The sequence below is a fragment of the Anoplopoma fimbria genome, chromosome 20, assembly GCF_027596085.1.
Source record: "Anoplopoma fimbria isolate UVic2021 breed Golden Eagle Sablefish chromosome 20, Afim_UVic_2022, whole genome shotgun sequence".
Lineage (NCBI taxonomy): Eukaryota > Metazoa > Chordata > Actinopteri > Perciformes > Anoplopomatidae > Anoplopoma > Anoplopoma fimbria.
In genome coordinates, this window is record NC_072468.1 from 16,635,160 (window position 1) to 16,649,925 (window position 14,766).

General features: G+C 45.2%; 1 protein-coding gene across 1 annotated transcript; it reads left to right on the plus strand.

Moving 5' to 3' along the window:
- Positions 1–713: 713 nt before the first annotated feature.
- On the plus strand, positions 714–13,420 carry LOC129109880 (potassium/sodium hyperpolarization-activated cyclic nucleotide-gated channel 2). Its single transcript, XM_054622028.1, has 9 exons — positions 714–1,411; positions 6,679–6,885; positions 7,198–7,411; positions 7,728–7,889; positions 8,886–9,104; positions 9,758–9,904; positions 10,011–10,251; positions 10,398–10,562; positions 10,938–13,420. The coding sequence occupies exons 1-9, from the start codon at positions 714–716 to the stop codon at positions 13,418–13,420; spliced, it is 4,536 nt and encodes a 1,511-aa protein (XP_054478003.1).
- Positions 13,421–14,766: the final 1,346 nt, after the last annotated feature.

Consider the following 14,766-nt stretch of genomic DNA (forward strand, 5'->3'; position numbering starts at 1 on the left):
CCTCTGAGCGTGAGCGCCTATGTGTGCCTATAACGTGCGTCCCTTATGTCCATTAACAACCCATCCCTCCTGACAGAGGACCAAGTGCCCTTGTCATTCATCCGCGGATGAATGTTCCCCACTTCTCCACCTTACCGTTTATCTCTTACATAATGATAATGGTTGAAAATTGCCAAATTGGCTGAGCAGCCTGGGCAAATAGGCTATAGAGACTGGACACCGACGGCCAATGAGCGGCGAGATCCGTTATCTACAAAAGACCCGGAATCCGGTGCCAAAATGACCGGCATCGGAGCATTGAGGGCGGCTGTGGAGAGGAGAGGGAGGGCCTTGGGGGGAGAGAAACGTTTCAAGGACGAGGAAGGAGGAAAGATACAGAAACATCTGTAAGGACAAAAGAGGCACTTTGAGGAAAAAGGGGACAGGGGAGCTGCTGGCGTCACTCTGACATGGTGGAGGACTTAATGTCTGGATGGAGCTGTTTCCAAGGGCACGAGGTAAGCATGGCCACATCTGCCAAGGGAGGGCGGAGGTGTGAGCTGCCGGCTTCAGGACAATGACTGGAGATACAGAGACACACTTTTCTTTAGCTTCTTCAATTTAAAATTTAGATTGACATTGACATTTTATAGCCTATGTAATCTAGGTAGGTCGACTATACTAAACAGTTGTCTTCCTGAGTGTCACCGGTTTACCCTCTTCCCTGAGTTGGGATGGATGGGCTGGTGGGAGGTGTGGGTACCCCCAGTAGCACCGGGGGATCTGGGGGTGACAGCCTCCCCAGACGCAAAGGAGGGGACTCGAAGCGGCGCAGTAAGAGCAGCCTGCCCTCTCCGGGTTACAGGCTGTCCCAGGCCTCGCTGGAAGGGGAGAGGGGCTCCTTCGGGGCGGACAGCACCTCCTCAGGTGGACGTGGCCGTCGCCCCTCCATCATGAGCTCCTCCACCAGGGATGGCCTTCCCTTCCGGACAGCAGGCACCCCGACCACCCCGGTGCCCCTGCCGCCCCCGCCCTCCTCCTCCTCTGCCACAGCCCATCCTCCCCCGCGCTCAGTAGGCTTCGCCTCGACCCGCGCCGCCCTGACCTCCACTTCCTCCACGGGGACCGGAGTGATGGTGGTGGCCACCGGCCCAGAGACCACGACCACCACCACTTGTAACAGCACTGCTGCAGGGTCCCCTGAGATGATGGCTCAGTTTGGACTGGGAGGTTTTGGCATGGGGCTGGATGGAGAGGACTACAGCACCTCCAACCAGAGCACCTTCATCCAGAGACAGTTCGGAGCCATGCTTCAGCCGGGGGTCAACAAGTTCAGCCTGCGCATGTTTGGATCCCACAAAGCCGTGGCACTGGAGCAGGAGAGACTGAAATCAGCAGGCTCTTGGATCATACACCCATACAGTGACTTCAGGTATGAACACACACACACACACACACACACACACACACACACACACACACACACACACACACACACACACACACACACACACACACCCTCCACAGCGAGCTGCAGTTGATGGTTTGTGAAATAAATGCCACTTGTAGTACATGAAAGACACCTGAAGTTATTTTGGTTGAATTATGGATCAAAACAAGCTGAACCCATGGACACTTTAATGGAGCACACTTGAAGCATAATGATAGATACTTAAGTAAAGGGAGGGAGAGAAATAGAGAAACATATCATACATATAGCACGCTCTTAAGTTGGTAACCGGGAGAAATGGGAAGGAGGACATCTGGAAGGAGAGAGAAAACTTGCTGGAGGCTATATGTAGGGTTAGGTTGGAGAAGCAAGCGATGCAATGAGAGAACATCTTCAGGAAAGGTGGTATAGACAGTGTTATAAAGGCAAAGTCTGTATGAAAGGTTAAAATGGAATATGAAAAGATCGGAGTGTATTTAAGGTCCTTGGGGGCATGATGCAGGCAGGGGGAGGTGTTTATGGAAAGGGCAGTGTGACGAGGCCTCCAGTGTAGACACCACACAGCTCTGGCAGGTCTCTATTCAACTAGTAGGAGAATAGATACTCTGCAGAGACTGATTGTCGCTTGTTGTTTCCAGAATAAATAGTTTAAGGATGAATGTGAGAAGATGCAAATTAGAAGGACAAAGTTATTCAAGGCGTTTGGTTGATCAGGGAGCAGCGAGAGATGCCCTCCATGTCAATAAGTGAAATGTCAAGTATGTTTTCATGTGAACAGTGGATGAACCCAACATAGCACCCCCTGCTGTCGGCTATGTGCAAGGAACAGTTAGCATGAGAATTCCTGTAATAAAAATGACAATTGTGGCTGTTCATTTTTGTTTTTCTTGAATAAACTCCTCATGAAGACAAAGATGAACCTGGTGGTTAATTGTTTCTCTGGCCTTCTTTTTTCAATGGAGGCAAGTATGAAAGGGACATTTTTTGAATGTCTGCCATCCTTTAAACACACAAGGCCACATTTTATTCTCCCTCACATACCTTTAAAATGTCATACTATTTTTTGACTGACATGCTAAACAACCATATATATGCTGGTCATTGGCTGTGGGAGACTTAAGGCAAAATATGCAGGTGGAGCGCAGAGGGAGAGACAGCATTCGTAATCTCCAGACAGGCTGCAGCAACAATGGAGGACTTGATCCCCAAGGCTCTTGGCCCACTTTTGTCTCATCAACCAAACACACACACACACAGACTGAGTCGTTTTGTATTGTCTGTCAATTTGATGATCACTCACAAGTTCTGCTTACGAGTCTGCTCACAGGAGATACGGTGAATGAGGTCAGTGAGGAGCAGAGGGAAGGATGGATGGATGAAGGGATGTGATAGGATGAATGCCCCTCCTGTACTTGTTGATATTCATGCTAGATAACTGAAAATGTTAATAGTCCTAATTAACTCGTCAGACAATCACAATTGAATTTAGATCAATTATGTATGACTTCCTAAATTATGCAGGTTGAGTATGCATTATGCATAATTCAGTCATCTAACTTTTCAGTTAAGTACCTGTAGTCTGAAGCGACATCTGAAGAGGAACTTTGTGAGGCTGGAGCGAGCGAGAGGGAAAGACGGATTACTGCTAAAGCCCCTTTATTGGGTTTTTGTCCCTGTATTGACCTTGAGCACAAGAGCCTGTATGTGCAGTGATATGTAAGCTTGTGTGTGTGGTCTGTCACAATAGAGTGTGCTGATAAGCTCTCACCTCATTAAAAAATATGTATTCCCGCTGCACCTATACGAATACAAAATAAGAGTCAGAAGGAGACGCTTCATACACTGGAACAGCAAGAGAGAGGTGAAAACAGAGCGACACCACAGATGTGTCGTGCTGAGACAGGGTTGGTGGCATCACTCATATAGTAACAGGGATTTATTGCATAATAGCCGGTCGCTGTTGTGCTTGTTCGTCTACGTCTGGCAGGATGATGGGTGGAAACTTGTTCAGAACTGACATCTGGCCAACCGTGAGCAGGGAACCAATAAGAGGCCGCTCATGGGACACTTGGCCTCAATTACAGTAGAATTAGTGTTTCGTTTGACAGCAGCTGAGCAGGTAGATGCAGGTCAGTTCTCCTCTAGCACCTGTTCATGTTCAAGATGGAATACTGATGAGGCAGTGGAGAGCCTTTGATTGCATTTGCAATTCCTATCTGTGAGTTCATGAGTACACAAGTGCACATACAACCACACACAGCATCAGTCCCCTGCCTTGTCAGGTATTTAGCCAGCATGTCAAACCTTCACATCCCAATCAGTTTGGATCTGACATCTTCTCTTGTCTGTTTGGTTGTTCTACTTTGTTTGGTCTCACATCTCAATGACAACAGTGAAATCTAGTACACAGAGGCTGATTAATGTGCAGTAAATGTACAATGTAATGTAACCCATTGAGGTTAGATTAAAGGAGCCGAAAACAACTATTTGCTATGTAAACATAAAGTGGATCAATTTATACCTGAGCAGAGAATGAAGTCGCTCTCCCTCTTGTGTGTGTTGTTATCCAATCTTTGTTGACATAGTCGGGCTGGGTGTGTTTTTGGTTTTTTTATGTTTTCATATGCTTTTTTTGTGTAAAATCTCGAACTGTAAAGTTAATAGAGCAGTCAAATAAATGTAGTGCAGTAAAATATGTTATTGTGAAATGTGGCAGAGTTTCTACCATTAAATGGCTGTCACAAACGATTGCTTAAATTAACCATTAATATAAAACATATAAAGTCCAAGTTGACATATGCAAATTGCAGGTCCTCAAGATCAGGAAGTATAAATGAATTCCTGCATTTATTGTGAGTGATTATGAAGTGATACATCTGTCAGTATTAGTGACAAAGTGAGGGAGAAGCAGCAGAGTGATGACTCATACTTAATCTTCATCAGTCTAGCGGCAGCGTCACACCACATGAGGTTGTGTTACTAAATTAGAGCTCAATAGCCACCGACCACAGAGCTTGAGTGAACTTTCTCACAGAAGGAGAGCGAGTGTGTAGAAAGCAAGACATTGATATGGGTTAAGGTGATGGATGAAGGGATTAGGAGAAAGAAGACAGAAAGAAGACAGGCATCATCTCCAGATGATTGGATCCCCTTTTCTGTCATCCTTAAATCACTCACAGAATTTTTTTCAGAGGGCTACGTCATCCGATAATACCCTCCAGCAAGAAATACAGATTGATGAAGCCTCCCAAGGTTATTGATCATTTGCCTCTATTTGTCCTGCTATGTCTGTCTCTCCGTCTCAATTCAGTTAATTTCTGCTCTGCTTTTTCGGAAGGAGAGATAAAGGATGTACTTTATGTTGCCAAGGCATTTGCAAAGGATGAAATTGTTTTAAAGGAAACCTTCACATGTACCGCTTCTGCACTTGGAAAAGGCTACCAGGAAGACTTTTCACTTCTTGGAATTGTTACTCACCTCCTGACTCAGGATAATGAACCGCAAAAAAAAAAAAAAAAGAAATACGAATATATACATAAGGACATGGGCTATAAAGGGATTAACTGTGAGAAAAGATGGTGCTGGTTGAAGGGGAAGAGGAAAAAAAGTCAGAATCAATCCAAATCGCCTTTAAAGTGGCACTCCACCCTTTTTAAACACAGAGTGTGGTTTTCTCTTCATGAAGAATACTACTCATCCTGTAAAAACAAAAGTATAATGTCTTCTGTAGCTCGGGACATATTTTGTTAAGTCTTATAAAATGACATTGATATGCCTTCATGGTTATCTCGACTTGGGACTGTGTATAAACTGAGTTCTGGTGATGGGAGATAAGGCACAATCCAGATGCATTATAGGATTTGATCCAGTGTCTTTCCCAAAGCCCAAGTAAATGTCTTCCCATCTTGATTTGTCCGACTAACAGCCCACAACCCAATGATGTTCAATTGATAGACATATAAAACAAAAAGCATCTTTGTTTAAACATGATTTGCCATTGTCAGTTTTTCATACCAAATCCAGCAAAAACTGTTTAATACAAAACTATTCCTCCATTATGATCAGGGGATTGTCATAACATTGTGTGTTGTTTCTAAACAGCTTGTCAAATCTACCATCAAAGTAAAGAACCCATCATATTAAAGTCAAACATTTTCATTGTCTACTGTGTTAAATGCACCATCTCAAATAATACCTTTGATTAGGCTAATTAGAGAAAAAGGCGTCCCAACTGGTGCACCTTTGTGTGTACTGCACATGTAACCTAAATTGTACTTTCTTTGCCGTATTTTAGGAATTGTTAGAAATCATTTATTAATACATTCAAACAGACTCAAACAAATCTAATAGCGACAAGGAATAAACCTGCATTAATTAGATTAATGGATTGATTGATGGCTCCTCTGGCCTCACACCTGTTGCTCATATACTTCAGCAGGATAAATGTTTTCTGTCTTACACTGTTAGAAATCAAATCTTACAATTACTTGATTTAGTTATTTCAGCCAGTCCCACAATACAGAGTTTAATAAATGGGGGAAAAAGACTAGAATATTGAATATTACTACCTGCTATTAAGCAGTTGAGTTGCTCTATCAATATGAACAAGTGAGTCAAATAAACACTACTACATACCAATACAGAACTAATTCTTTCAGGTCAGAGACAGTAAGGAATGTGCCAATCACACAACCATGACATCAAGTGATGTTTGTGCTAAAAAGCTCATTAAGGTGTCAAGAAGTAAACAAATACTCACAACTGAAGCGGGAAACAGCAAATATTTGCCTTTGTTGGAGAGATGACCAGCAGTTAACAGAGATATATGTGAGGCAGACTTCAGAAGAATCTGTTGGCTTCGCTCCATCGTTTTGGATAATGTAGTTAATTTTCTCCATTTTGCACCATAATATGTGACATTGGACTTTTGAAATCCAATGCAAATTAAATTTAAAATAGACACAAAACTTTTTTTTAAGATCCAATGCACGTTATCTGTTTTACATCTTCCTGGAGTTGTTTCACCACCACCCACAATTAATTGAAACATTTCCAGCAGTGAACAACTCCTCCATTTCTTTTGTGCATTGCATTGTGGGAGACTTGTCATTTTGTCACCTTTGCAGTGAGAACAAAAAAACATAATAAAATAAAATAAAAAGCCTGTAAAAAAAACACATATCTTAGACTTACAGTCCAACCTTATAGACACAGGAACATTAAACAAAACGCTGTCTTTCTCCGTCTAGATTCTACTGGGACTTGTTGATGCTAATGTTGATGATGGGGAACTTAATCATCCTGCCAGTGGGCATCACTTTCTTTAGAGATGAGAACACTCCCTCCTGGATCATCTTCAACGTGGTCTCTGACACTCTCTTCATGGTCGACTTGGTCCTCAACTTCAGGACCGGAATAATCAAGGAGGACAACACTGAGATATTACTGGACCCCAGGTCAGTAGGAGCATCTCTGGTTGCATTGATTATGTGTATCTGTATGGTTGAGAATATTAATACAGCTGCTCTGTCGCCATTCATTTAAATTAGCTCTTCTGGCCATCTGTTTGGTTTGTGTTAATTGTAAAAAAAAAAAAAAAAAAAAAAGGTGATATGCAGCTGGTGGCAGAGCTTTGTTCACGTTCCAGTTGTGTTCCTGTTGAATATTGATGAGAATCGCTTCGTGCCAGCCAAATGTTGGAATCACTTCCACAATGCTTGATTGCCAAATTACAAATGTCACTGCTCTTCCATGCAACGCCAACTCAGAGCGATCCGAGAGAACTACCTGAAGAACTGGTTCCTGGTGGACTTTGTGTCATCCATCCCGGTAGACTACATCTTCCTTATGGTGGACAGTCTCGACTCAGAGGTCTACCGGACAGCCCGGGCGCTGCGCATCGTCCGCTTCACCAAAATCCTGAGCCTGCTTCGACTGCTCCGCCTGTCCAGACTCATCCGCTACATCCACCAGTGGGAGGAGGTGAGAAACAGAGGCTGGAAACAGAGAGCAAAGGCCAAGGGAAAGAGATATTTGTGGGAAAGAGGTGGTTCAAAACTCATTTAATATGTAAGGTATGACTCATCACAAGCCTTTTGAAATATCGTGTCACGAATAGAATCAAATGCATGTTTTGAATGTTGTGCTTAAGAAATTTGTGCCTCATTGAAATGCATTTTGGACAATTTTGAAATTAAATCTTTCTGAAAAGGTAAACCTCACCTGCCCATTCCACCATTTTATTCATCCCACTTGCATCCTTATTTTCTTCGTCGTCTTTCCTTCTGCTCCTCCTCAGATCTTCCATATGACCTATGACCTTGCCAGTGCCATGGTGAGGATAGTTAACCTTATTGGTATGATGCTGCTGCTGTGCCACTGGGACGGCTGTCTCCAGTTCCTGGTCCCCATGCTGCAGGACTTCCCTCCTGACTGTTGGGTTTCCAAGAACCTGATGGTGGTGAGTCTCTAACCTGCCATCTGTGTGTATGTGTGCCGTTATTTTTAGTATGTTTCAGTGATTTTATTGTGCAGAGAACAAAATAGAACCTGACATTCAGTTCTGGTTGAATAAAAAGTACAAAGCTCTATCTCAACTTGTTTGAACAGTGGGCACAATACTTATTTCAGATGAATGAAAGTCACAGCTTCAGAAAGCAGCTGGGTTTGTGGTTATCTGTGTGTGTGTGCAGAGTGGGGGTGTTTATCTGTTTTGACATTGTTTGCTCCTTATCTATGTTAATTGGCTCATGCAGCAACATGTCCAGTTGGAATATGATTAACTATCATCGTCACGAAAATAAAAAAAGATTTTCCAATTAGAAACCTCAGCAGAGATCAGGTGAAGGCGTAAACTCACGCAAGTTGAAGGCCTAGGGGACGTGCTGGAGGTTTTGTCTCTGTGCATGCAGGCGTACAGACGTGGACGACCATGAATGCACACAGATACACTGCTGTATGAATAGCTGACTCATGTCTTAGCGGTTGCCTGGGTGACTGTTGCTAAGCAGGCTGATGCTGGGATTTTCCCCAGAGAAAGTCCCCTCATCCTTTAGACTATTAACATCTTAGTCTAGTTGGACTCAGCTTAAAACAGAGGGAAACACAGACACACGCACACACACACACACAGAAACACATGGGCTGGTCTCTATGGTCTTTAGAAGCGTATTAATAATGCAAGTGGACTGCCTTTTTATGGTCCGTGTGGTTTTTAAATGTTCTGCAGACGCTCTGTTTTGAAGCAAAGTGGGTTTTGACAGTTAAATTGCTCTGCTGCTACATGTTATGATCTCAGCTGTATTTTCTGAAGTGGTGTGGCTGAGCGCGTCTCAGAGGCAAAAAAAGCTCCTGTAACACGACTAAAAATAAAAACAGTTCAATATTGCAGTGCCTTGGTAATTAACACTTCGTTTCACTCGTCCTGTCACCCTCTGTGTCTGCCTCCCACTCACAGAATGACACATGGGGCATACAGTACTCCTATGCTCTGTTCAAAGCCATGAGCCACATGTTGTGTATCGGGTACGGTGCCCAGGCTCCAGAAGGGATGACTGATGTGTGGCTCACCATGCTCAGTATGATCGTCGGTGCAACCTGCTATGCCATGTTCATCGGCCACGCCACCGCTCTCATACAGTCGCTGGACTCCTCACGGCGACAATACCAGGAAAAGGTGAAACATGACGCTCATCCATCTGTCCTGCTATGCTTTTTATAGTTCAGCCATCGATTTAATCAATTTCTGTTGACAATAATATGTATTATCAAATGAGCTTTAAAGGTTTTTTTTCCTTTAACCAATCAAATTTCAGTAAAAAATGCCCATCACAACTTCACTGAGCCCAAAGTGACATCTTCAAATTAATATTTTTTTTACTGACAATCCAAAACCAAACAACTTCAATTTACAATGATGTTAAACAGCGGATCTTAATATTCGCGAAGCTGGAACTAGTGAATGTTTGGCATTTTTGCAGATGATTGAATGATCAAAAAAGGCAACTCTAGTGGTTTCCAAACTGGGGGTCAGGACTCTCCAAAGTGGTCGCAAGACAAACGTGAGGGGTCTCAACATGATGATTGGGATAAAACTTTCTTCTACCTCTTTATTACTGACATCTTTAGAAAAAATCATTATATTTCTGAAATACTGAATAGGTTTTTCTTTTGAAGAAAATATTTGAATTAAATAATCTGAAAATCACTTCAATCAAAGTTCTCACAATTTATAGGCTGTTCCAAATTCACTCACTGTTTTTCTATATAATGTGTCACTGTCTTCAATTTTATTGACCTGTGCATGTTTGTGTTTGTGTGTTATTGCAGTACAAGCAGGTGGAGCAGTACATGTCGTTCCATAAGCTTCCTGCAGACCTCCGGCAAAAGATCCACGAGTACTATGAGCACCGCTTCCAGGGGAAAATGTTTGATGAGGAGAACATCCTGGGAGAACTCAGCGAGCCGCTTAAAGAGGTAATGAATTCACAAACACCCACTCATATACACGTAGAGACCACAACTGCTTTGGCCTTTGAGCATACCTTCACTTTCAATTTATCTCTTCTTCCTCTTTATCTAGGAGATAGTAAGCTTTAACTGCCGCAGCCTGGTGGCTAACATGCCGCTGTTCGCCAACGCTGATCCCAACTTTGTGACTGCTGTGCTGACCAAGCTCCGATTTGAAGTGTTTCAGCCTTCAGACTTCATCATCCGCGAGGGCACAGTTGGACGGAAGATGTACTTTATCCAGCATGGGCGAGTCAGTGTGCTGGCCCGTGGCAACAAGGAAACCAAGCTGAGCGATGGGTCCTACTTTGGAGGTGAATATGTGAAGAGTTTTTTAGATAGCTCAAGTTGTTCAAGAAGGTATAAAGGAAAAATGTACTTGAAGATGAAGGTGATGGAAGTTTATACCGTAGGATTCATTTATCTCACAGCCTTTCTCAATGCTTATTCCCTTTTTCAGAGATCTGTTTGTTGACTCATGGACGGAGGACAGCCAGCGTCCGTGCAGATACATACTGCCGCCTGTACTCTCTCAGTGTGGACAGCTTTAACGAGGTGCTGGAGGAACATCCGATGATGAGGCGTGCCTTCGAAACTGTAGCTGTTGACCGATTGGACCGAATCGGTAAAGTGTGGATGTCTGAGTGGCTCATACATTTCTCTCACAGTCTTTTGTATTCAGGGTCTTGCTATTTTCCATTCAGCTCTTTAATTCTGCAATGACCTTGCACAATATTTGCAATTATGCTTCCAGTACTGCTAGATTTCTAGGGGGCAGGGTCCTCGGCTTAAAGGTTTGGAACATCTTTGAAAAATAAAAAGCTGAAATACTAAAGGATGAGCAATTTTCTCTGTGAAGAAAAGAAGAACCTCGAAGCTCAGATGTTTGCTACGGTTCAGTTAACAACTTAGCCTTCAAGAAAGTAAAAACTTTGTTATCTGGAACTTAATTCACACTTAGTTTCTCATGAACTTTATAATACATTTTTCTCCTCTACAGGCAGGAAGAACTCTATGCTCCTGCGGAAGTCATCCCAAGGCGGTTCTCTGGGGGGCAGTATGGGTCGTGGTGGAGGTCGTGGTGGAGGGGGTCCAGGAGCCGGAGGAAGCCTGGCAGCCGGTACGCTGGGTTCCTGTGACAGCATGCTGGTGCAGCAGATTGTCAAACACGATAGCATGCCGGCCATGCAGGATGCCATTGCAGCTGCTGCTGCAGGAAGAAGTGGAGTCATTGGAGGAAGTGGCACCGTGTCTCCTCGGCCACGCCCGGTCATCTGGGCGCCGCTGGTCCACGCCCCTCTGCAGACTGCTGCTGCCACCAGTAATGTAGCCATCGCCCTCATGCACCATCAGCAACAACAGCAACAGCAGCTGCAGCAGCTTCAGCAGCAGCATGCACTTGGAGGTGCTTTCTTCCTGCCCTCCCCACTTGTCTCTCCCTCTCCCTCCTCCACTTTCCCTCTGTCTCCCCCTCGTCCTCCTGTGTTGCAGCCCCTTCGCCCCTCTGTGAGCTCTCTCATTGGGATGATGACGATGGGAGGGTTGGGAGGAATGGGAGGGATAGGAGGGATGGGTGGTTTGTCCCCAAGAGGATTTCCTGCCTCTCCCTCATCCATGGGTCCTCTTGGTGGGCTGACATCGCCCCCTGTTGCTAAAACACCATCCACACCCGCCTCCTCTGTGCCGACGTCTGTCCAACAAGGAAGGAGTCTTCATTACAACCTCCGCCTCGCGGCTGATCATCCCTCAATGATTGCTGGATCACCAGGTGGAGGGCCACAAACTCCACCCCTCCACAAGGTACCTGCCGCCAACCCTCCTGCTGCTTGTGGCGCCCAGTCAGACTGCAATACCTTTGTGATGGGCCAGCAGGGAGCAAAAGAGGCTCTGTTACGTCATGGAGGAAACAGCTCTCAGGGTCTGCCAGCACTTGGCAGACTCACCCAGGAGGCCAGGCTGCTGTCGGCCTCGCAGCCCACTCTGCCTCACCGCTCCTGGGCTGGAGTGCAGCCTCACCCGCCTCTCCACAGGAAGGCCTCTGGTGGTAATTTGCTGGCGGCTCCTTTCCTGGCGGGGCAGTTGGCTAGGGGAGGCAGCGCAGGTATCCTGAGCTGTAACACTCCAGTACAGCTGCTGACGAATATACCGTTTAATGCACAAGCACAGGCTGCAGTTCCTATTCAGGCTGCACTGTCACACAATCTGCCCGCCCATGCTGCCCCTCACGCTGCCTCTGTGTCCACACCTACAGCTGCATACATGCCTTCTGCAGCTTCTCTGCCATCTCCCCCCCCTCCAAAGCAGATTTCGCTCTCCTCTTCCACCCCTTCAGCTGCACCCACTCCCCTCCTGTCTCCTACACCTATACTCCCCCAGACACTTCGTCCTAAACCAATCCCAATGCCCCCCTCTCGCTCCTCCTCTCCTCCTCCCTGCTCCACCCCACCTTCAGCAGGGACAAAACCGCTGTCGCTCTCATCAACTCCACGTCCCAAACCAATCCCTTCACCCTCTCCCCGCTCCTCCTCTCCCTCTCCTTCCTCCACACCGCCTCCATCTTCTGTTTTTGCCCCTGTTCCAATACCTCAAACTTACGGGCCCAAGTCCTCTTTTACCTCCTCTCCTCCCCCTTCCTCCTCGTTCACTTCTATCCCACCACGTCCCCAGAGCCCCCGAGCCAAGGCATCCAACACACCTCCTTCTCCGTCTCCGTTGTCGGGCCCCAGTCCCGCCCCAACACCAATACCTTCTCCGATACAGACTCCCACTCAGACCACCTGCTCTCGCACTTCTACCCCCGCCCAAACTCCTACACAAACCCTGACACCTGTTACTCCTACCCAGACCCTAACCCCTACAACTTCCCCCCCTCACATCCCTGTTACTCCTGTTCCCTCACTAAGTAAATCCCCAAGTCCAACCCCTTGTCTCCAGCCCTCTGTCCCTACTTTAGCCAGAGGACCAACCTTGAGCCAGATCCCAAAACAGACCCCAACCCAAACTGCATCTCCTTCACCTACACCAGCTAACACTAGCTCTCAAAGGAAAATAACTTTCTCAGTTCATCCTGTAAAGCAAACCCCACCTGTCCTTACTCCAACCCCCACTTCAGGCTCTGGTTACTCCACCAAACCAACCCAAGCTAAAACCTCATCCTCAACACCTTTATGCCCAAACCCAAGCTCCGCTAACCCCTCATCTCTTACTACAACCTTTCCCTCCACCACCATCTCCTCTAGTTTACAATCTGCTTCTGCTCAACCACAGAAACAAATGCCAACCACCACAGCTGCCCCTAACATCTCAAAACTCAATACACCCTCTACCCCTGTCCAGACATCCACCACTACATCCACCCAGTCAACACATGCAGCAACCCCTGCCAACACCACCTCCCCTAAAGGTGGGAAAAAAGACCTTCAGCTGTCAATCGATAAAAAAGACCCAGAGGGACTAAGACACAAACTGCCCCCCAACATGTAAGACACTCTCATAGGATGTTGTGGCCGCTGCTGATTAGCAGAGTCATGGATATGACCAGACATCCAATCATGTCGTGTGGACAGCTACATCTTGTTTGCATTCACTCTAGGATGTGATTGTCTTAGAACATCAGGTATTCATGTTACTTTCAACCAAGCAATCGTTTGAGGAGACTCTCTTGGTGTGTTGAGTGGTTGGTGCAGGCAATAGTAGAGTCTGAAAAAAATATCCAAATGTATACATACATATCTGTGTTAGTGATTGTTGGAGCAAGCAGGGGAGCTGAAGTGGAAACAGTATGCACAGTAAAATGGGATGGAAGCAATAGATGTGAAACATTTGAGACTCTCACAGTGTGACAGGAAATTATATTGACAATAAAAAAAAAATGTGTGAAAATAATAACCTTTCTGCGGTCAGATTCAACCGCGGGCAATAGAGCAGACACTTCCTGTTTTCCAGCTCCAACTCCCTCTTGCCTCCCATTCAGCACCAAAGTGTAATATTTTCTCATCAGAACATTAGAGAAGAGAATAGAATACAAAATCACTGTAAAGTCGATGCTCATATGAATTTGAATAATTAGAAGCAGTTCACTGGTAGTTTTGTTGTCTGAGGTGTGTGGTGTTTAGCTTTTTGAACAAGACAAAACTTTTAAACCTACATGTTCACTTTGACAACTTCTGTAAATTGTGTTTTTTTGTGTCTGTGTGTGTGTGACAGACAATACTGCTCTGCTGTGCACCGTGGCTCGCCCGGCTCCCTGAACTGTAAATACGTGCCTCTCTGTGGGTCTGTTATAAGCTTCCTCACTCTTCAGCCTCTCTGTCTTTCATCTCTTCTCTGTCTCACCGCCTTTCATCTGATTTCACAGCCCCCGTCGCTAACTGCTTCTTTGGCGTTCACAGACTCACTCCCTTCCTCTCAGTTTGCCCGACACTTTGCTCTGTGCGGCCATCAGCCTCATGTTCAAATGGCTCTTCCTTCTGTCGCCCTACAACACTGTTTCAGCTCCATTTCCAGTGATGTTTGATGTTTTGTGTGGGTAGCAACAAGACATTTCTGTCTTAACCCCTGATACCATGTTGCCTAGACTATATATTAAAGGACCAAATGTTTAATTTTTTATGTATTACAGCTTTAGCTTTTAAAGAGAAAAGAATAGCCAATAATGCTGTCACCATGATGATCTTAAGTGTGGTGTTTAAGGCAATGATTATGATGATCATTATGATGATGATGATGATAATATTCTTGACAACCATGATGATAATGATGAAGGTGTATATCTGGATGTAGGAATAAAGTGGATTTAGATATTAAATGTGCCTCTGTGTCTTCTGCTC